The 22091-nt window shown below is 53.8% G+C and overlaps 6 protein-coding genes across 6 annotated transcripts; 3 read left to right on the forward strand and 3 right to left on the reverse strand.

Moving 5' to 3' along the window:
• Nucleotides 1–1623: 1623 nt before the first annotated feature.
• On the forward strand, nt 1624–5553 carry BO70DRAFT_153807 (RTP1/Tango6 family protein). The gene is made up of 3 exons (XM_025538234.1): nt 1624–1737; nt 1794–2385; nt 2433–5553. The coding sequence occupies exons 1-3, from the start codon at nt 1665–1667 to the stop codon at nt 5251–5253; spliced, it is 3486 nt and encodes a 1161-aa protein (XP_025395262.1). The 5' UTR covers nt 1624–1664; the 3' UTR covers nt 5254–5553.
• Nucleotides 5554–5853: 300 nt separating this feature from the next.
• BO70DRAFT_400370 (RNA lariat debranching enzyme) lies at nt 5854–8199 on the reverse strand (the record flags this gene model as incomplete). Its single annotated transcript, XM_025546920.1, has 3 exons — nt 5854–7911; nt 7970–8071; nt 8146–8199. The coding sequence occupies 3 exons, from the start codon at nt 8197–8199 to the stop codon at nt 5854–5856; spliced, it is 2214 nt and encodes a 737-aa protein (XP_025395263.1).
• A 472-nt stretch (nt 8200–8671) lies between these two features.
• Nucleotides 8672–9354, forward strand: BO70DRAFT_366126 (ribonuclease P Rpr2/Rpp21/SNM1 subunit; the record flags this gene model as incomplete). The annotated part of the gene is made up of 1 exon (XM_025544253.1): nt 8672–9354. Exon 1 carries the CDS (start codon nt 8762–8764, stop codon nt 9350–9352), a length of 591 nt encoding a protein of 196 aa, XP_025395264.1. The 5' UTR covers nt 8672–8761.
• A 173-nt stretch (nt 9355–9527) lies between these two features.
• Nucleotides 9528–13090, forward strand: BO70DRAFT_366127 (TIP120 domain-containing protein). Its single transcript, XM_025544254.1, has 3 exons — nt 9528–12015; nt 12074–12412; nt 12477–13090. Exons 1-3 carry the CDS (start codon nt 9667–9669, stop codon nt 12891–12893), a joined length of 3105 nt encoding a protein of 1034 aa, XP_025395265.1. The 5' UTR covers nt 9528–9666; the 3' UTR covers nt 12894–13090.
• Nucleotides 13091–13535: 445 nt separating this feature from the next.
• BO70DRAFT_417431 (uncharacterized protein) lies at nt 13536–20258 on the reverse strand (the record flags this gene model as incomplete). Its single annotated transcript, XM_025547413.1, has 3 exons — nt 13536–14767; nt 14828–19354; nt 20170–20258. 3 exons carry the CDS (start codon nt 20256–20258, stop codon nt 13615–13617), a joined length of 5769 nt encoding a protein of 1922 aa, XP_025395266.1. The 3' UTR covers nt 13536–13614.
• A 770-nt stretch (nt 20259–21028) lies between these two features.
• Nucleotides 21029–21756, reverse strand: BO70DRAFT_356169 (uncharacterized protein; the record flags this gene model as incomplete). The annotated part of the gene is made up of 3 exons (XM_025541924.1): nt 21029–21208; nt 21293–21554; nt 21617–21756. 3 exons carry the CDS (start codon nt 21754–21756, stop codon nt 21029–21031), a joined length of 582 nt encoding a protein of 193 aa, XP_025395267.1.
• Nucleotides 21757–22091: the final 335 nt, after the last annotated feature.

A 22091-nucleotide genomic window follows, 5' to 3' on the forward strand; every position in this document is an offset into this window, starting at 1 on the left:
TCTTCACTGCATGTTGCATCATTTCCCCTTATCGCCAGGGTATTGCTCTCGAAAGTAAGTCTACCAGCCTTGGGCAGAGGGCCAGCATGAAGTAATTGGCTTGTCTCAGGCAGAGTCAATATACAAATCGATAGGAGTGAAAACGCTATACCACTATCGCCCTCAACAGCATCTCAGACCTTCATTCATATGGAACAGCCACTTGAATCCAAATACTTGCTGCAGCCCGGGTCCCTAGAGAAAGGACCAAAGCACACAATACCTTTTGAATTCGTGGTGCCTCCCGAAATACCACATGAGATATGCCAACATTCCTGCCGCCATGCACTGGTGCGTGACGAAAACCTCCTGCTTCCTCCGAGCTTTGGACATTATGGCCAAAAATTCAAGCACAAGAGGCATCGCGATGGAGGACTCCACGATCTGACGCCTCATATCGTTTCCATAACATAGTATATCTGTGTCAGATTGATGAAAGGAACCGAGTTACAAGAGCCTACGGTAGAATGGTTACAACCTGTGACTCTTTACTCTCCCCGAATAGAGAGAGCTCCCGTGCTAGTTCCACAAGATAGCAGGCTATACTGTCTCGCTCAGGAGAGATACATCACGAAGAGCCATTTCTCTAAGCTCCACATAGGACTTTTATCCGCACGAGCGGCGCAGCCAATGGCCATCCATCAGAAGGAACCTATGATCAGACATATACCAATTGACTTACAATATCTTACCATTCCCACCCCCTCTCTGCCTCAACTATCAACGATACAAGTCAAGCTGAGAGCCATAACACTTTTTGGTGAGAAGCCACAAGAAAACCTTCCTGGGATGAGAGAGTCTCTGGCATGGGATCCATATCAACGTGTCTATGAGCAGACAATCTCACTGGGGAGTTTAACGCCAGGATTATTGGAATGGCAAGAATGTTCTGCAGATAAGAAGACGCCGGAGGTCGACCTCCCCTTAAAGGATGCCTACAGCACTTCAATAACGGTGCCTATCAGGACCCCGCAAAATATCAACTTACCCCCCACATTTAGCTATTGTCTGATGATTCTTCCATTTCGAATCCCGGGTCAAAAGTACAAAACATCTCGACTTTCACTCACTGTTCCACTGCAGATTTGTTAATCTTGAGCTGTCCAGATACTTACCTCTTGGGATAGCAATGATACTACCCCTAAATGAAGACCAATCAATTGGATTTTAATTTTATTTCCAACAACACCAGAGGAGACCTCGGTGTTGAAGATATATATTCTAAACTCGAAGTAAGGCTATGCTCCATTGTATTTGACCAAAACGTACTCAAATGATGGTTTCGTCCGGCTGTTGAACTTTAATAGAAGCAAATGGCGCAGAAAAAAGCTACCTCGAGAATACTTAGTACTCAGGAGTAGTAGACGTAGTCAGTTGGGTCCTCTCCTGGAGACTGCTCCATCGGAGGAGGAAAATGAGCCTAACGGCATCGAGTTAGACTTGTCTAATTTCAGACTACGCCCAAAGTAGATAAGCCCATGTATCACGTGCCGTGTCACTAACTCGCTGTTTGTCGCTTAGGTAATCACTTCCATCTCATTCTCTGACTTCGAAGAAGAAGAAGAATTGCAGGGAGCTGAAGATGTGGAAATAGGGGTAAAGGAGGCCTTTCATCTTTTCCAAAGATGGGCGACTCAATACGAATCAAGGAAGCTTTTGCTGAAGCCAGCGAGTTCCTGAATCCCGTCCTTCAACGAGGCATGCGAACCTCACTCAAACAGCCGCGTGGGTGTCAAAGCTAACTTGAAGTCAAGACGAGATCCACAAGTCCCGCGGGAAGTCTCTATTGGAGATCCTAGGCGAGGCGCAATGCGATGAAAATGAACAGAAAGGCATCGAACTTATAAGGAGGGAGGTTATCGCCAAAGCCTTGGACATCCTAAGTCGCATCCACATCGCTTTTGTCGCCCCGCCCAATGACGTCGAATCGTCCATCCAAGATGGTAAGGATACGGAAGATGCTGCGCTGGAAGATGCAAAGCGACGTCGGATGCTGCATGCACTGCTGGATCTGATTTCCCTCGAGGGCATTTACCCCTCTCTGTCGAAAGGAGTCTGTATACCTCTGCAACAGAGGGTTATTTCGGTGTTGCCGGCGGGTGTCATTGCTCAGCAACAGCAAGTCCGCGCGCATGACCAGCCTGAAGATGAGCTCCTGCTTGGGAACATATGGTCAGCTCTTTCGAAGGTTACATTCGATGTGCGGCCGAGTATCCAGCCTGTGGTCCGGGGCCGGATTCTGAGCGATATCATCAGCGCAGTTTCGGATCTCGCGTATAATTCGAGAACTCTCTCAGACGATAAGAAGGATGAGTGTGGCCGAGATTTGGTCAGGATCATCGAAGAGTATGTGCCCATAATCTGGGGTGTTTGCATCTACTGACTCGCCGCAGGACACCCAGCCCCATTCTGCTATCGACATTGTCCAACTTCCTGCAATCAGACCCAGCTCCATGGTTCAGGTCCATAGTCTCGAGCCAGCTGTCCCAGATCCCACTACGTCCTGGTGGCGTGGTCCAAACCATGGTTTTCTTGGCCTCTCAGTTGGCTCCTTCTCTGGGAAATGAAGCTCATAGCCAGGCATCTCATGGTCCCGTCTTCACGGTGCAAGCGATTATGCAGACATCTCGCCTCTTGTCTTCGGTACCACAGGGCATGGATCCGAAAGTCTACTTTTCTAATATAGCACCACAACTCTTGTCACTGATCGATGGCGATGACCCAGATCTAAGGAAGACTGCAGCATACGTTATCGGCAACGGCATTCTCGGCAAGCGGGCCTACGGGGCCCCTGGGACTATCGGGCATTCGATATTCTTGGAGCCCATTTTCAAAGCTCTTACCGCAGGAATTGATGCGGCCTCAAAACCCTGGATAGCTCCTAATGACGATGAACATGATGCATCAGAGCAAATTCTAGTCAACGATTCACTATTGTTGCGAGCTGTTGACAGGCTGCGAAGCTTGGTCCTCCAGCCTCCAAACCCAAGCCTCGTGAGAAGGGTGGTTCATCCAGTCCTTCTCCCACTCTGGGGCTTGGCATGCTATGCACTGGAGCAGCAGCAAACGACACTCCACGAGAAGATCTTGACCGTATTACAGACCTACTTTGGCATATCAGTCGGGTTACAGCCTTTACAGAAGCTCGTCGATAATCTGCTCTACGATGGCGGGCCCACCTGGACTTACATCTCAGACTCGAAGAAACACTGCGTATCATTGCAAAAGCGCAACCCCAGCGAATCGAACCGCAACATTGTCCGACTCGTCGACATACTGCAGTCCCGCGCCAAATTATTCGTTAGTTTGCTGGGCGCCGATCCCAGCAGCGAGGAACGGACAGCAGATATCTTCCTCTACGTCAGTGAAAGCTGGCTCGTGAAACCCTCCACTGGCGAGCGCACTTTGGACCGATTGCGGCTGTCCAAGGAGGAAGACGACTTCAGCAAGATTTTACACAAGCTAGTCAGCGCCAAATTGGCAGAAACACTACTCGAGAACTTCAAAGATGCGCTTTCCCGGCGCCCTCTCAGGGTTCTCGAGCTCATCAAGCAGATCATCGACGGCGAGTTGAACCGCGCATACCACCAGAGCAAGAGGACCATGGGCCAGCGATCCGGAACGGTATCCCTCTCATCACTGGCCAACATCGTCGACCCCGAAGACGCCGGAAAGGAAGACGCTGCAGCGGAAGCAGATTCCGCCGAATCGCTACCTGCTGTGTTCAGTCTGCTATCCACCGTCCTTGCATCTCCCGAATTCACAACGTCCCAAGAAACACTCCCAACCCTCGAAGCCATCAAATCGAAGCTCGAACACCTGATTCCCCATCTCCCCTCTTCCCTCTCCAAGCCCGCAACCACCGCCTCCATGCTCGTCGAAATCCACCTCACCCTCCCCGAAGGACCGAGCCCCTCCAAGCCATCACCCCAAACATCCGACTTCGACACGCACCGCCGCGCCCTCGCAAATCTCAACTCAGACCTCCCCCCAATCCAGGCAGAAGGCTTCTCCCTCCTCTCCAGCCTCATCACCAAAGCGTCCCCGGTCCTCGACATCCCCTCCACCCTCACCCTCCTCCTCACCATCCTCACCTCCCCACCTCAAACCCCCACCCACAACGACGACGAATTCACCTACCTCAATGCCATCAAACTAACCGGCACCCTCGCATCCCGACACCCACGCACGGTCATCAAAACCCTCGTGGACCGCTACATCGACCGAACGGAAAGCAACACCCTCGACCAACGCCTCAAAATCGGCGAATCCCTCACCCGCACCGTCCAAGACCTCGGCGAAGCGCTCACCGGCGAAACGGCAAAGATCCTCGCCGAAGGCATGATCGCCGTCGCTGGTCGACGGGCGCATAAACCGGAAGCTCAACGGGCCAGAAAGCAGCAACTCGAGAAAGAGAAGCGGCGGATAGAACGCGAGGCGAGGCAGAATAGGGAACCTGTTATGCCCGCGGGATGGAGTATACCGAAAATCGAAGAAGTAACAGACCACGGCGACGCGGAAGACGAAGACGAAGACTCCGACACCGAATCCCCTGAACAGGCGGCCCACGCCGCGAACATCATCTCCGCGTGGGCCGCGGGCGCAAACTCAGACGAAGAGCCAGATGACCTCCGCGTGCGCGCATCCGCACTATCTATCCTCGCGACCGCAATCCAAACGAATATCTCCGGCCTCGGCCCCGCAATAATCTCGTCAGCGGTGGATCTCGCGCTCGCGACACTCACCCTCGAAGCAGACATCGAGTCCGCGATTCTCCGACGCGCGAGCGTAGTCCTTCTCCTGGATATCCTGAAAGCTCTCGATACGGATCGCGAAAACCGGGGGAGCCAGGCTCTGAGCTTTGGGTTCTCGCTGTCGGATGAGATGGCTGCGGGTGGTGGTAGTGGTGGGAAGGGCTGGAACGAGGCGGGGAGTCGAGGACTGACGACGGTGGGGAATATCCCGCACATGTTGCGCACTTTGAAGTTTGTGGAGAGTTGTGAGACGGATGTTATTGTTCGGGGGCATATTCGGGTGTTGATTGAGAGTTTGGAGGCTTGGTTGGAGAAGTCGTTGTTGTGGGGGATGGGGATTGGGGTGCGAGATGAGGAGGAGCCGAGGTTGGAGTTGGGGGATCGTATTGCGGGGCTTCAGATTAATCCTTTGTCGGATAGAAGTGAAGGGATGCGGCCTAGGATTGAAGAGATTGAATAGTTTACTTGAGTGTGTTGTCAGTCTTTTAAAGGCAGATGCGTGAATGAAGATACATTTTACAGTTCGGTTTGCGATGTTATAATCTCATTTTATCGAAGCCCTGGATTCTTAAATCCGATAGGTAGACCTATGTAGATGGGGGGGCAATGTAATTAACAAGCTGATAGTAGCGAGAAGTCACTGGATATCATATCACGAGTATCAGGAAATGAACAGAAATGCGAAAAGACCCTCCCGGCCTTGTAGAATAACACCTTGCGAGCCATATATTCGCGCGAGCGTCACCGACGGACCCGAAAGCGGTTTCAACAAAAGCCATGCTCGTTTTGATGATTAAACAAGAAAATAAAAAGAAAGAAAGAGGCAATTTGTGATCACAGAACGAACAGTCTGGTGGAATCATTTGCAAGATATGGCAATGTGAGGGAAATTGCAGTATGAAAATCGTAACTAAGGTAAATCAACGCAGGCAAGTGCCCAGCACTTCCTCGTTTGTGGAACAATTTCTCGAGCTTTGAGTTGTATCAAATTGCAGAGAAATGTGGAATCTTCAGTTGGAGAAGAGGGCGGAAAATGAGATGGACGAAAAAACCTAAAGCTTTAGCGACGGTTGCCACGGCCGCGACCGCGACCTCCACGTCCGCGTCCGAAACCAAAGCCACCGCGACGAGGGCGGTCTCTTCTGGATTCGCCGGGGCGGGGACCAGAGGCCATACGAGCCTGGCGTTCTTCGTCACTGAGGTGGAACTTGTTCGTGATTCCGATCAGTTCGCAGAATTGGGTAGTCTGGGGGTTTGTGAACTCCATAGGTTGCTCATCAGTGGTGATTGGGACTGCGGCGTCGTAGACTGGGGCAGTCTGGGTGAAGTTCTCAGGAACGAGTAGCCTTCCAGGTTTGACAACATTCTCTTCCACCCACTTCTCTTCTTCGATGATGAGTGGCTTGTAGAGGGAGTCACCTTTGTCGGCAGAGGGTTTGGCGCCAGGCTCTCCGAGGTGAAGGTCATCGGCAAAAGCGCGTGTGATGGCAAGCCACTCCTTGTCGTACTGTAAGCAGTAGGGACGCTCAGATTGAACTCCTTCCTGGTCAGAGATAGCGTGGAATTCCACGAGTTGAAGGAAGTCACGGTTCGGAAGGCATTTATCCAGCGCCAGAAAACTGGTAGTTTTGTTGGAGATAGCCGCCGGCAAAGGTTCATTGATCGGATAGGGGTCGGGCTGAGGACGGGCGAAGCTGGCGGGGAGTTGGTTGCGCACGTCGTCAGAGACTCCAGTCGCGTTGGACGGGAAGGTTGGTTGAGGGCGTGCGAAACTTGCGGGGAGTTGGTCACGCACGTCGTCAGGGACGCCAGTATGAGCGTTTCCAGAGCTGCTCTGGAGCACATCCGTAGCAGGCTTCGCGGGTGGAGCCACTTCGGGTTTGGAAGCTTCCATCACAGGCTGCACTTTGACGGTCACGCCATCATCCGAGTCGCTGTCCAAGTCCAAGTCAATCTCATCGGAGTTCTTGACAGCCTCGGGCTCATGCTGAGTCTTCTGTTTCTTATTGCCGCTCTCAGTGACACCGTCCTTCTCAATACTCAGCACCCGCCGGCCAGATCCATCTTCATTGGTATCGATTCTGCGCCAAGTCAGGTTGTGCTTGATATCAGGGGGCGAAGAATCTTGCCCATCTCTTTGTTCTGACAAGAAGCGAGAGTTCTCCGCGGCTTCTGCTTCGGTAGCCACAGCATGGAAATTGTTCCACGCCGACAGCCCCATGGCAGGCTTAGTCGGAAGCGAACGTGGAAGGGCTTCCTGAGTAGTTTGATCGGAATCGGATATCGTTTGAGTATTCTCTGCTTCACCAGCGTTGCTTTCCTCTTCCACGGCGCTGTCCAGGCCAATGTCTGCAGTTCGAAGCGAGAATGGGTTGCCGCCCGGCTGGTTGTCCTCCCCAAACACCATAGATGTAACGGCAGAGCCGTCCAGGCCGAAGGGGTGAATGGCCTTCGGAGGCTGGTGAATATCATTGGAAGCGATGGCAGCCTGCCGTCTCATAGCAGGATGCTGAGGCACAACATAGTCTCCATGTTGAATCAGGGACGCGAAGTGCACGTGCAAGTGTGCAGAGAACCAGTAGGCCGGGCGCAAACGATCAAGAACATGCTTGGCGGCCATGCTACCAAGTCTGCCATTCTCAGAGTCTTCGCGGAATCCTCGCTTTACTCTGAAAAGGGTCTCGTAGTCGCCGCCATACTCGACCTGCTTGGGCCAGTCGTGCGACAGCCCCAGATCGACCTGAGTGCGAACCTGGAGCAGCTTGCGAACGTCTAGCTCTCTGATATGGTAAATACTCTGGAGATCGTCGCGGCTGTAAGGAAGTCTCTCAAAGTGAGGCTTTCTGTAGTCGTAGCCCTTCCAGATGCCGGACATGCCCGAAATGCGAAGCGGACCACATCGGATGACGTTGGCTGCACCCAAGTAGTAAATGTTGGGGGCAACCCATCCTCCGTAGTAGAGTTCGAAGAGATGGTTACTAGCTTCATGGTTGCCGCCAATGAAGATCGTCAAGTACGGCGCGGTGCGCTGTCCACTATAGTATTCGTGGAAGTCGCCCATTTCCTTGTACTTGTTTGGCACCGACATACAAGCAAGGTCGTTTGAATTTCGAACCGCCTGGACCTGGTGTTAGAGCCGTAGAGAAAGAAAAACAAATTTGATGAAAGAGTTTTACCTGGAAGTCACCTCCGATGATGACCAGATCGACCCCATCCCAGCCTTTCAAAGCCGCCGACTTCTCCACTGAAGCATAGATATCGTGAAGACAACCATGTCCCTACGAACGAACGTTGTGGCAGTCAGTAACAGAAGGCACAAAGCCAGCAGCAATGGGTGAGGGGGGTTACATACACAGCCTTCGAGCGCGACTCTGATGGACGCGGGATCCGAAACCGGAGTCTCCATGGTCTTGGAAAGTGACCAGACCGGACAGACTGAACGCGCTGGCTCAAGTGATGAAGTATGGAAAGCTCAGATTCAGACGAAGAGATGAGGGGGATGCCAATGAGAAGCACGTTTGACAGGACAGTCACGGAGAGAGAAGTTGGAATGAAGTCGAAAAAGCAAGAGAGCGCTGATCGAGGAAGAAGCAGATGCAGAAGAGAGAAGAAACGAGAGACCTGGTCAGGAGGGAAAGAATGGGGGAGGCAGGAAGTACTACTAGGAGGAGGAACACTGACAGATCTGACAGGCTGACAGGCTGACAATACTGGACGGACAATACTGAATACTGAGCCGGAGTGAAGGCGAGGCGGGAGTTTGAGTGGGTGGCTTGGCCCCGGCGGAGCCAATAACCGCCCGCCGCGGGCTTTTTTTCAGTGTTCCTCCCTTCTACTCCGTACTTTAAGGTACTTGCTCCATATATTGTGTATTCACCACCTTGATTGATAAGTACTGCTCGCTTTTCCCCTATTTCATTTTGCATTACGTGGATATATTTAAATCCCCCACCCCAAATCATACCGCCATGCCTCTCAGCGACCATGCTTCCCGGTTGGAGTTTTTGAAAAGCGCCGCCAGCTCGCTCAATGCGCTCAGCCCATCCACCGCGGCCTATTTGATGACGGTGCACAATGGCATCATCCACGACGAAGGAAAGCCCTTGAATCAGCGGCAAAAGGATGCATTCTGCGGCGCATGTGGTAGCGCCAGAAACCCCGAGTGGACCAGGACTATTACTGTTCACAAGAGGAAAGGGAAACATTCGAACTCAGCATCCAGATCAGCCGGCGCCGACGGGGCTACAATTCTGAAGTGTCTCCGCTGCCGTCGACGTACTGTTAAGCCAACTCGGAAGGAGGCAGTTCGTGCTGCCATGCCAGTGAAAGCTACTCCTATACCAGCATCGATGCCTGATGGCCAGTCTGCGGCTGGTGCTACTACTACCATGCCCCTTTCAGATCCTGTCCCTGCACCCGCAGTGAATAAAGCTGCGGACAATGCCAACAGCAAAAAGCGGGCCAAGGCACGGAAGCAGGGCGGCCTGCAAGCTCTTATGGCATCCAAGCAGCAAGCCCGCACTAATTCGCTTGATCTTTTCGATTTCCTCCAACAGTAGAAGTGCTCCTCTGATTTCTGCGTGAGACGATCAAGTCACGTGATTCCAACCGAGCCCGGAGAAACAGACGGCCGGACGCCGAGCCGGACCGGGACTAGCGCGGGGTTTGGCTGGATTGTCGGCCAGAGCTCCCGAAGACCCAAACAGCTCCGTCACGGAACCGGGAGCCACTACTGTCGCCTGTTGACTTGGACTCGTCAACCTCCCTTCACTTCAGCCCCTCTCCCCGCCTCTCCCCCTCCTCTTCTTTACTCTTTGTTTGCCAATAGCCCTGGGTGCCTTCGGAGCCGTTCTACTTCTCTCTTTTCGCCACAATGTCGTCTTACTCCGACGATGAGGAGCACGATCCGCAAGCGGACGAGCTCCGAGAGACCGCCCTGGTCACCCTGGAAACCTTGATCAGCTCTTGCAGCACCCAGATGCAGTCGTACATGCCGAATACCATCAATGCGGCCCTCCGATACCTCAAATACGACCCGAACGTCGCCGACGCCGAAGAAGATGAGGAAATGGGCGGGACCCAAGACGATGGTTCTGAAGATGACGTAACGGAGGAGCCGGACCTCGACGACGATGAGTTCGAGGATTTCGAGGAAGAAGGGGGATACAGTGACATCGATGACATGAGCTGGAAGGTCCGCCGATGCGCAGCTAAGCTGCTTTATTCCGTGATCTCTACCTACTCGCGTGGTCGCGCGTCGGAGGATGCTTCCTTGTATCAGCAAATCTCCCCCGCCCTTATCGCCAGGTTCAACAAGGAACGGGAAGAAAGCGTGAAGCTCGAAGTGGTTTCTACCATGACTGCTCTTGTTCGGAAGACTGGGGAAGGTGCGATGATCATCACTTCAAGTGGATTCCTCGAGTCCGTGGGTGGCTCGAAGAACTCTCGGAAGAGGAGACGCCAGGATAGTGATGCTAGTATGATTGACTTCGAGCCTAGTATCGGCACCTCGTCCGCCGTCAGCACTCCAGTGGTCGTTCCCTCTTCTCCCAAGTCTGGTCCGCAGGCAGAATTGGCTCACTCAGTGCCGATCATCGTGCAGAGTGTTGTCAAGATGTGGAAGCAGGCTTCTGTACCCCTCAAGCAAGCCATCATTGTCCTGCTCAAGAGCCTGGCGCTCGTTCGCTACGGTGGCTTGGCCGATCATCTCCAGCAGATCGAAGACCCCATAGCCGATGTTTTGAAGACCTCTCTCTCGGGCAGTTCCGCTTCGGTCGGGACCTCGACCAGTGCAGGAACCCTTCAAACCGAAACCTTGGGCCTCATTGCTGCCGTCGCCGAAACGCACACCTCTGACGCTCTTCTTCCGTTCCTGATCGCGCTAATTCCAGGCGTTATTGGAGCCGTCAATGATAGGAACTACAAGGTCAGCAGTGAGGCACTCGGAGCCGTGGAGCAAATTGTGAAAGCACTTACGCCGCCTCGAGTCGCAAGTGCCTCTCAGGATCTCGCATCACAACTGGAAAAGCTGTATGATGTCGTCCATGCTCGCATCACTGACACGAGTGCCGACCTGGAAGTGCGCCAGCGGGCCATTCACGTCTTTGGTGTCCTTTTAGCCCGGACATCTGGAGAGCACGGCTCCTCTTTCCTCTCCCATGACCGACGCTTCAAGGGACTCTCCGTCTTGGTAGAACGACTGAGGAACGAGACTACGCGGCTCGCATCCATCCGGGCTGTTGATGATGTTGCCGTTCTCTGCGCCAACGATGCGGATGTCACCCCGGCGTGGGTTGGAGAAGTCACTACGGAGCTTGGCGCGCAGCTGCGGAAGTCTGACCGTGTTCTGCGGGGCGCCAGCTTGGAGGCCCTCCGAAGCTTAGCCATGAACCCTTCCACCAGAACCCACTACGATGGCAAGACCATGAAGGAGTTGGAAGAATGCCTTCTGCCCCTCATCAGCGCAGACGATTTCCATTCCCTAGCACCGTCACTGATCATTCTGGCGAAGCTTGTTCCAGGAAATGGTTCACTTTTGGTGAATGACAACCTGATCTCTGCTCTCTGCTCGATCGTCTTCTCTTCGCTCGTCGGAACCGTGCTCAAATCCCTGCTCCTGCTGGTCAAAGTCATCGGAGAAGAGGGTGCTGGCGCAGCGCTCATGAAGAAACTTCTGCGCGATGTTGGCATCAACGGCGACACGTCTGTGGTTGGAAGGGCCATCGGAACACTCTTGGTGCACGGTGGATCAAACTTGGGGGTCAAGATGGAGGATTTCATGACAGAGCTGCAAACCGCGCAAGATGCTCAACGTAAATGCCTTGCTCTTGCGATCCTGGGAGAAATTGGTCTTCGGATGGGCTCCAATTGCTCGCTGACACCGCCACTTTTTATCGCCCACTTCGGCTCCAAGTCGGACAAGGTTCGTCTAGCGGCAGCGGCGGCTCTTGGAAATGCAGCAGCTGGCAACGTGAAAACCTACTTGCCATTCATCCTGGGTGGTCTGGAGAAGGGCAATCCGCACAGCTATCTGCTTCTTCATTCCGTGAAGGAACTCCTCCAGCATCCCGAGATTGTCCGACCCGATGTAGCCCCTTCAGCCATCAAGTTGTGGCGCGCGCTGCTACTCGTGTCGGAGGAGGAAGACAACCGAGCTGTCGGTGCCGAATGCGTGGGCCGGCTCGCCCTGATCGATCCGGTTGTTTACATCCCGCACTTCCAGGTAATCCTACCCAGTGGAGATGTCTTGAAGTCACCACATATAACTGACGCAACATTAGGATTATCTTTCCAGCCCCGACCCGAGCATCCGCAGCGTTGTCATATCTGCATTCCGTTACACCCTATCGGACCCTCGCCACACATACAATGACGTCCTGAGACCGGTGATTGTCCCCCTCTTGGTCAACATGCTCAGCGACCGCGATCTGGGCAACCACCGTCTGGCATTGACAACCCTCAACTCCGCCATTCACAACAAGATGGACATTCTCCTCCCTCACCTCAACGAGCTCCTTCCCGCCGTCTTCGGCGACGCCAAAATCAAACCCGAACTCATCCGCGAAGTCCAAATGGGTCCCTTCCGCCACCGAGTCGACGATGGCCTCGAGCTCCGCAAGGTAACCTCTCTCTCCCTTTACCCCCCAAAATTCCACCAAACAACACCAACTAACCCCATCCCAGTCCGCCTACGAAACCCTATACGCCTCCATCGACAGCGCCTTCTCCCTCAGTCACGTCAACGAGTTCTTCAACCGGATCATTGCCGGCATCGACGACGAGCAAGACATCCGCACGATCTGCAACCTCATGACCTCCAAGCTCATCCACCTCGCCCCCGACGAAACCCAACGCCACCTGGACGCCCTCTCGGAACGCTACAGCGCCATCCTCGCCTTCAAGCCCAAGGAAAACGCTGTGAAGCAGGAACTCGAGAAGGCGCAGGAGGCCTCACTGGGTATTCTCAAGATCAGTCGCGAGTTGAGCAAGGCGTTCCCTAACGCCGAGGTGGCGGGGGATCATCATAAGTGGAAGGTTTATATGGAGGGGACGAGGAAAAACTTTGGGCCGCAGTTGAAGATTATTGATGCTGAGGCTTAGGGTCTGGGCTCGGCTTTGAGTCTAGATCTGTGATGGGGGTGATTTCTTGATTCGATTTCATCTTGTTTTCATTTCCGAGAAAGAAAGGAAGGACGGAATTATCTGTCTTTAAATTTAAACTCGTGAAAAAAGCGGACGCATCGCATGGCATAGTCTGTTATGCAAGTAATGGTTTAATGATTATGGACGGACATGAATTATGCCACTAAACTCAATTGAAGTAGACACTGAAAGTATCCCCTGCTCGGGTTCTGTAGCCATAACACATACACTGAGTGGTGGTGGTGATGGGTGGTGGTAGTAGTGGTAGGAGTAGTGCAATCCCTTTCTCAGTGAGCAGGCAAGTTGAAGAAGAAAAAGAAGAAGAAAAAGAAGAAGAAAAAGAAGAAGAGGAAATATGCATTAAGACAATAAAATGCGTATGCGTACTGGAATAGTATGATGGGGGGGGGGATTGTCCGCTCGAAGTAAAATACAGCAAAGCAGTGCTATGATTTTCCCGGAAACTCCTTGCCTGGTAGGAACCTATGCATGCCTTCACTCCAATGGAAACGCCAACCATCCAACCTCAAGAAATCAACAAAACACCACACATGTGAGTAGCGTATCAGAAAGAAAGAAAAAGCAACAGCAATCAAACCCATGACATACCAAACTCCATGTACTAGTTGCATCCCAGGATATCATGAATCATACAATGAAAGGGAAGCGATTTTTCTCTTTATGCGGTGATGGCTTTTCTCTTCAGCACGCCGAGTTTCTCGAGTTTTGCCCAAGCGTGGTCCATGTCCGAGCCTTCGTCGATGGACGGTCGCAGCTCCAAGCCGTCGAGCAAACGGATTGATCCTCCAGTGCCGGCATAAAGCATAAGCTCGAAGATCCGTCTGCGAAGTCGTGTAGGCTCGTCCAGATGCGACAGATATTTTTGATCCGCCAAGGGATCGGCAGGTGGAAGAGTATAGGGGTCATTGACTTCAACTTCCTTGGTAGGGCTGAGGGGTTCATCGTCCCCCAAGGCATGCGGGTGTGTCATGTCTCCGTTATGCTTAAACTCGGCCAGGGCAGACGGAATATCCAAGCTAAGAGTGTGTCGTAGACCGAGCTCCTCCTTCCCTTTTAGTTTTTTGGTATTCGCTTTACCGTTCCCTATGACAGCAGGCGGGTAGAATCGGACGGTGAGAGGGTTCCCCCGAATGTCGACCTTTCGGAGTGAGCAAACTTTCCCTTTGTTGGACCTTCCGATGCGACTGAGAACCTGGCAGAGACGTCGCAACCTCGTGATCTTGTTCCCGGCAGCTGTCAATCTAGAGAGACACTTCAGGCCGGCTAATTCACCAACACCTGTTAAGGAATTGAAATTCAGGTTGAGTACCACCATGTTGGGGAAGCTCGATGCAAAGTCGGCGGGGAGGCCCTGCAGACTGCAGGATGCGATGTCAAGCAGCTGCAGGCCCAGAAGGGGGGCAGAAGGTGAGAGGCTTTGCAGGGAAAGCTTGTTCGAAGAAAGAAACGCCTTGCGAAGATCTTTGACCAGGCCTAAGTCGACATCGAAGAAGCCACTAGTATCACCACTAGCCATCTGTTCGCGAGCAGAAAAGACCTCCAGGCAGTGACACTGCTCGAGCCCAGAAACAGTGCCGAGAAAGTTCTGGTCCACATATAGAAGGTTCAAAGACGGAAAAGCGCTGACATTCAGCATGCGGAATATGTTGTTGGAGAGCTTCAACGACCGCAATCCAAGGAGGGATACTGTAGTTTCTAGTTCGTTGAGCTGATTGAAACTAAGGTCGAGCGCGGAAAGTGCCGGAAGAAGGTCAATGTTGTAAACCGAAGCAAGCTCGTTATGACTTAAATCCAAATCCTGCAGACGAGTTCTATATGGAAATAGCAACGGTCAGTGATAGGAAGGAAACACAAGGCACAATGGTACTCACAAGTCTGCCTTAGCAAAGTCAACTGTCGTCAAGCCATTGTTCCTCAGCTCCAAGCTCAGTAGTCCGTTCAAATCGAAGATCCCGTCGATGTTCCTGATGTTGTTGTCGTTCGCCTTGAGCTCTCTGAGATGGATGAGGCTGCTAAATCCATCCAGACTCTCGAGCCCATTTCCAGACACGTCAAGGTACTGCAGGTTCACCAGGTGACCCCAAGCTGTTAGGTTTGAGAGGCAATTATCCTGGATATTCAGAGTTCTCAGACTGGGTGGCACGCCACTCAACTGGCCGATATCGTTCCCAGTCACATCTAGTTCTTCCAGTCGGGGGCAGAAATCGCAGAGTTTATGGAGCGTGATGAGTCCCCTGTGCCGTAAAACCAAGCGCCGAATCTGGTCCCAATAAGGTTCAAACGGTTCAACCTCCGTTATCTGCTTGACCAAGTCTTCGGTCGCCAGGGCAAAGGTCCCATGAACTTGGCGGAGCGAGGTCGGTTGAGTACGCTGAGCAACGTAACTGACCTCGAGATGCAAGGTTTGGTCGATCTGGTCGACAGTAAAGTCGGGCAGCGGGCTGAGGTGGAAGCTGTAAGTCGTGTCTTGACCAAGATTTTGGAAGTAGACGAGGGAGTTGTTTGCGTTGCTCTTGTCTGGTGTAGACGTTGCAGATCCGGGGCCCTGCCGGACCAAACTCATAGCGTGGGCGGAATCTTCTCCCTTCTCGTCAATGCTTGGGATAGCATGCAGATTGAATGGCGATGCATGCGCTGAGGGTTGCCGCCCAGGCAACAGAGAGGCCTGCGAGCGACTAGATGAGCCTTCTTCGGCCGTGGCAGGACCACAGTCAAACTTCCGCCCCTGATTTTGCCGGAGCTTTGTCGGGCTCTCATCGTCGGCATATGTGATCTGTGAGACAAGTGGCGACGAGAAGCTGATGGTTACCACACGAGCCTGCTGGCGGTTGTCCTGTTGGCGCCGTGGCGGTTTCGACATGCGACCTTCGTGAAGCTGTATCTCATGCTCGACCTCGCTCGTCGATTTGCTTGTCTTCCGGTCGACAGTTCCCCAAGAAGTTGCCCTGGTCTCCGGGTTGGAGAGTTTGGACGTGAACGGGGTTGCTTTAGACTGCAGCGAACTAAAATTGGCAGACGGATCCCTTTCTTTTTCTTGCGGGCGTCGCTCCGACTGGCTGAAGGCATTTCGGGGGCTGGGCGAGCCCTGTTGAGCGCCGTCTTGACCTTGGACAGAGTCCCTTGCTCTTTCTGGAGAAAGAGAGCTCTGCATCCTCATCATTTCCTGTAGTTCGTCCACACTGAGGTCGGGGATATCCTTGAATGGATCATCCTCGCTCTCTTCACCCTTCGGTCTACCAGGAGATTGTTTCGGTCCCTCCTTCACCCATTGATTCCTGTCACGGTCGTAAGTCAGGCCGTTCACCTGTTCAGGAATGAGGTGAGACACAATATCTGAAGACAAAACGCCTTTTGCATGCGAGCTTTGTGAAGAGCCGGTGGGTATGGAACGCGCGCTAAGGCTTTTCGCGGAGATATGTGTGTTGATGGTCAGAAGGTCCGGGAGGTCGTCATCTTCTTCGCCGTCATCCGTCGGTTGCGAGAGCTTACGCTCAGCATCCACGTTACGGTCTTGTTCCTCGTCCATCTCGTCCAGTCCGGCCCCATCCCAAACCGAATTGTTACCCTCCGAGCGGGCTTCGTCCTCGTCGAGGTTGAGAGACATAACAGAGTTGTTGACTCCGAACTCCTGGTCATCGTCTTCCTGGAATTTCCTGAGGTGGTTTGCTATTTGGGGATTCGGCTCCTTTGGCTCCCTCAATTTTCGCATATCAGGCCCCTCCCGACTCGGGGGACGCGAAAATTCCTCGCGGGTGGACTCATCTTCGTAACTCCCACTCTCATCCGGGTTCTCCGCATCCGATTCCTCCACGCTGGATAAGCCGCCCGCCGATCTGCCCTTCGACCGGATGATATCCATGATCTTTGTGGCTTCGTTCAAGAAATCCTGTGTTGTGATCGATCCCTTGCGAATTTCGGTGCTAACGCCATTGACTCTGACAGAGGGTATGGCGTGCTCCGGCGGGGAGTTCTGCTCGCCAGAGTCGTCATACCCGGCGCGCGTGTAATTCCGGCTGGAAGACGGCCTCTTTCGTGAGAGCGACCGTGCCTGGCTGGGAGTAGGGGTGTTTGGTCGGTAGGCCGATAGCGATTGAAGAAGAGACTCATCATATGTCACCCCCTGTTGCATCAAGCTCTTTTGCAACAACGACATGTTATCCGCGAGCTGGCCAGGGAACTTCGCGTTTCCATTGTCCTCCTGTATCAAACTATGGGACTTGAAGATTGTTCGGCGTCTTTTCGGATGCGGGTCCTTTACAGGGGAATTGGGCCTAGACCCGTTGTCCGATTGATAAAAGTCCTCTGGACCTCTGAATCCCTGACTTCTCCTCACAGCGCTCGCGCTGGAGGGCATGTCTGACACACCCGCTGACCGAGAATTCTTCGTTGACCTATTCGTCTCGGTATCCAGACTGTGATTTCTATACGAGCGACGGCGAAGATACCGCCGCTCCACAGAGAGTCGCCGCGAAGAAGAATGCTGGTTGGGGTCCAGAGCGTCATGGTTTAGAAGCTTAGGCTCGTAGGGACTTGTGTCAGAGAAATCAAAATGATCCAATTGGCCATCGCCAAACTTGTTCATTTGAGGATTCGCGGTGTTGCGAGACCTTGGCCGTTCATACCTTCTCGCGGAAGGCTCGCCCAGCGTGTCTTGCTTCGCACTCAAAAAGCTCCTGTTTTCGCCCTTACGCCGAGCTTCTTCCGACGGCGATTCAGGTTCGTCGTCCTCGGAAAGACCACCGAATGTTTCCTCAAATTGACTCATCCGTCGCATCAGTCGGTTGTTCGTGAAAGTGTCATGGGGCCCAAAGAGCTTCAAAGGGCTCCCCGACGACGGCATGATCTCGGCCCGATCGGTTCCCGGTTGGAGAAATCTGGACGCGCCAGCATGAGCTGATGATGGCCTTGGGAGCGTCGGAGGATCGGTCAGGGGGTTGGCCTTTTGGTAGAAGGGTGGTGAGCTTCGGATTCTCTGGTTGGAAGGAGCAAACGGCGACAGTCTGTCCGAGGGGAACGATGGCGGAGAGAGATGTAGCTTCTGGAAGGAGCCCTCGTTCAAGTACTCGTCGCGCCGCAAGTTCGTGAAAGCTCCTCGTCCCCGGAAATCCAGTGTTCCCATCGAAAGATCCTTGGGTAACGAATGACTTGTAACATCCAACAGATCATCCTCAGGTAGTGGATCCACGGGGGGTTCAGACGGCGGATTTAGCAGAACGCTATCACTTGCCCTGGATCCCGGACGTTCCCACGGTGTCAGATGTAGTCTCTCGAGTTTAGTCGTCACCTTTTTCAATGCCGATCGTATCACCTCCGACGTCGCGTTGCCATCCACAGTGTTTGGCTGGGAGAAAGTAATCGGCGTAATATCTTCGTTGCGCAGATCCTCCAGGCCGCTCGCGGTTCTCATCTGTGACCCGTCCCAGGAATCGTCGTGCGCGTCGCCCCAATTCAGTGTAGGCTTCTTGGGTCCCTTGCCGATGTCCAGTGTTCCATTGCGCGACCCTCGTGGACTCTCCCCAAAATCTTCTAGGTTGATTTGTAGCGACTTGGGGGGCGACTTCGGACTCTGGGGCGAAGACTCATCGATAGCCTCGGGGGGCGCACGTTGGATTTCGGTCGACGGGTTTCTCGCGTGCGCGTTGTCGTCGTTGTCGTTGTTTTCGCTGTCGCGTCTCTCCGGGGAGGTGGGGAAGTTCCAGAGGCTATCCGACTGCTTGAGCCGGGAGAGGGCCTCGTCCTGTGTTTTCTCGGTTCCCGGTGTAGGCGGTTTGAACACACTCTCCAGCCCGATGGGGGCGAATAGGTCGCGCTGCTCGCCGGCGGCTATCTCGCCCTGCATCAACCGCCTCCGCCATTCGGGGGTCCCCTCGGTGCCCTTGCCCTTCTTTGGCCTCACTTGCACGGTGCTTTGTTGGACGGACTGGGCGGACTGGGCGGACTGGGCGGAAACGTTGGAGACCGATCGCAGGGGCGACCTGGTGTCCATGGCGGGGGGTTGTTTACGCCGTGACGGCGGGATGGATCGCGGTTTGGGGCTCGGGCTGGGTCTGGGACTCCTGGGGGTCTTGTCGGGGGCGGGGGATCGCAGCTTGGAGGGGGTCTTGGGGGTGCGCGTCTTCGGCTTGACGGGTTCCCTTCGCACGAAATGACAAGGCCGGGAAACCTTCTTTTGTTCGGCAGGCGATGGCGATGGACCGACGGAACGACGCGCGGGAACCGGAATGCGACTAGGAGAGTTTTGTACGCTGTGCACGCTGTGTAAGCTGTGTAAGCTGGACTGGCGGGAATGGGAGATGGATCGCGAGGGGGCGGGACTGGTTGGCGTTCCAGGTACCGGCACCGGCATAGGCACAGGCACCCAGTCGTCGGAAAGGTTGTCCAGCCATGGCGGATTGTCGCTCATTTTCGATCGTCGGAGAAGGAGAGGGGATTCTGGATCACCGAGGCTGAGAGGCTGAGACCCAGCGTCGGCGCGCGTCGCAATCAATCCAATGCAGGCCCGGCGGAAATTAACAGCGGTGGTGGATAAACCATGGAGCTTGAGATTGGGGTGTTGTTTGTGGTGTGGGCGTTGGAGGGGATGGAGGGAGGAAGGGAGGGAGAGAAAAGAAGAGATTAGAGAGTACGCAAGGAATCGGGGGGAGGGGGAGAGGGGGAAGATCGAGGCCGATGCGATGAGCTGAGATGAGATGAGATGAGATGACCAGAACTAATAACTACGGTGATAAATTGTTATTCTTAGAGTGGAGTTGGCGGCAACCCACGGCCGGGTCGATAAGTTGGCCGGTGCTCGGGGCAACCCCAGTTCTTGACGGTCTGCCTTGATCCTCTCTGTACGTTTTTCTCTTCGATAACCTGGAATTATCTATAACATGCAAACCAGAACAGAGGCTCTCGACAGTCCCCATGTCCCCACGGTTCCCTCCCCGTCCCAGTGCCGCTCCACCGACATCGTGCCTGGTGTTGTTTCTTTTTCCCACCCCCCTGAATGGCAATGTGATGCATCTCACGCCTTGCGTCTGCTCCAAATTTCATCCCAGCAGCTGCCCTCTGTAAGTTACATACCGTACGGTAATGTGACCTGCCATCCATCCATGATGTTTGTTTTCCCTCTCCCACCGTTATAAGAAGGTTGGTTAGGTACTTCGTACTTCAAGGTTGGGTACATCTGTGAGTTGGCACTGGCCCCTCCCCAGCCAATTGTAGTACTTACACCAGGGCACCGCAACTGGCGATGTGGACAAGCTCAGTCCTATTCCGTCCTAGCATCTCGCGACTGGTGTTGATCCCGGAGCCACTCATAGTAGACATTCGACATCTAGCGTTGCATGTCGACTCCCGTGACGCAAGGAGCCAGCCCGTGGCCTTGCTCTCCTCGGACCCCAAAGGCTTCTGACACCCGGCCTGCAAGGCACGGGCTTGGTGTTTCGGGCAAATTGTCAACTGCCACTCCGTGCGATGCAATGGCCCTGCCAATCAACCGGTGTGCGTCGATCGCATTGGGTGCAGGTGCGCATTTAGTAGTTATTTGCATCTGGGAAGGCCTCTCTCTTGCATCGACACGAGGCTACCCGCAGAGATCAACAGATGAAGATTTCGAGCAAGCAACACGATGGCGGTAATCCCGGATGAGGATGAGAATCTGCGACGAACTTGGCGATAACCCTACTTACTTAGATATGGATGTACGAATTGCGGATCCAGATTCTCTGGCTTTCATCTTTGCGACCAGTCACTGCCAAATCATCATCAACAGCTGGGTTCCAAGACCTCTCCCCTCGCGGAGGAAACAAACTCGGGCCGCTAAGACAAGCGTCCGAGATCCCGCTGGAGAGATGGTCAACTACGGCTGTATGAACCATGGACCCCCTACACGGCGCGTTACTCGTACTCGTTTAGCCAGTTGCTTGCTTGGTTCTCATACGCATATATGATCAGCAGACGCGTGTGTCATATTGTCGCCCTATGACCATCTAACTTCGACGATGCTGTATGGCGGATAGAATACACAACTAGCATTGATCACCAGCGACATGTGCGAGTCTTTTATATCGGACTCCAACCAGATCAAATCACGCCTGGGGGCGCTCGGGGGAAACAGCGCCCTTCACCTTTGCGGTCTCGGTCTCTCCTTCGCCCTTGACGCTCTTCCCGGGCTCGTTCACGGACGGATGGGAGGTGTCCGCGTTGGAGACCCCCTCCTGCTTAGCGGAGATGGTGGCAGAGGATGCGGGTTCCTTGCGAGAGGCGGGCTATAGAACGGAGTGAGTTGATTGCGTGTTGAAAGCTCACACAATCCTCTGCGGATAGCGCGAACGGACGGGAAGGACCCTTACCTCGTCTGCCTCTGAAGGCGCCTTTCCATCCGTTGACGGAGCACCATTCGATGACGAGGACGAAGACTCTACTTTCTGCTCCGACTCAGGATCGGGCTGAGGAGCAGCTTCTCCTGCGGGAGCCTTGGCCTCCTTCTCCTCTTCCTCTTTCACGGGCTCGGCTTTGGGCTCCTCCTCATGACCGTGATGAGCTTTCTTCTGGGGCCGGGATTGAAAGATGTAGTATGCTGCTGGGACACCCAGACCGACTGATGCGATAAGCCTATTGGATTTCCTTTTAGACACGTCCCGCAACCAATCCCATTAGATCCGGGGGATAACTACCATGGAAGATCGGAAGACTTGGGCGCCTCATGCGACTGGGCGTATGTCCTGCGCGCGAATTGCCGAGTGGGGGGTCGTCGAGCTGCAATGCCAACGGCCCTGGCGGATGCGCGAAGAATATGAGGACGAGCGAGGACCATGGTGGACGTGGTGAGCGTTAGATGGAGAGGTAGAGCACAGTCTAGTAGTATTCTAGACTGGGAGAAAGAGGAAGAGCAATTGACGGGAAGTCGGAGCGGGGGAAGAGGTGAAGCATATAGGGAGGAGACAGGAAAGGAGGAGGCTGGATGGGAATGGTATGACCTAATTGTAATTGCGAGGCCCAGCTGTAACATGCTGTTACATTGCTTCCCTCTTCCCCGGAGCGAGACCAGCCGGGGTGGCTCACAGTTACTTAGTAACTAACTTACTGAAGATGATGTAATTGGGCCGTGCGGGGAAGTGGCCTGGGAGCTCGGAACCGCACAGCTCCCTC

The sequence above is a fragment of the Aspergillus heteromorphus genome (assembly GCF_003184545.1).
Source record: "Aspergillus heteromorphus CBS 117.55 chromosome Unknown BO70scaffold_36, whole genome shotgun sequence".
Classification (NCBI taxonomy): Eukaryota; Fungi; Ascomycota; class Eurotiomycetes; order Eurotiales; family Aspergillaceae; genus Aspergillus; species Aspergillus heteromorphus.

Excerpts from the sequence above, each read along its gene's own strand:
- BO70DRAFT_366127 (XM_025544254.1), top strand. The coding sequence starts at position 9,667 with ATGTCGTCTTACTCCGACGATGAGGAGCACGATCCGCAAGCGGACGAG. Across the intron at positions 12,016-12,073 it reads TTTACATCCCGCACTTCCAG|GATTATCTTTCCAGCCCCGA; the intron begins GTAATCCTACCC and ends ACGCAACATTAG. Across the intron at positions 12,413-12,476 it reads ATGGCCTCGAGCTCCGCAAG|TCCGCCTACGAAACCCTATA; the intron begins GTAACCTCTCTC and ends ACCCCATCCCAG.
- BO70DRAFT_153807 (XM_025538234.1), top strand. The coding sequence starts at position 1,665 with ATGGGCGACTCAATACGAATCAAGGAAGCTTTTGCTGAAGCCAGCGAG. Across the intron at positions 1,738-1,793 it reads GAATCCCGTCCTTCAACGAG|ACGAGATCCACAAGTCCCGC; the intron begins GCATGCGAACCT and ends CTTGAAGTCAAG. Across the intron at positions 2,386-2,432 it reads TTGGTCAGGATCATCGAAGA|GACACCCAGCCCCATTCTGC; the intron begins GTATGTGCCCAT and ends GACTCGCCGCAG.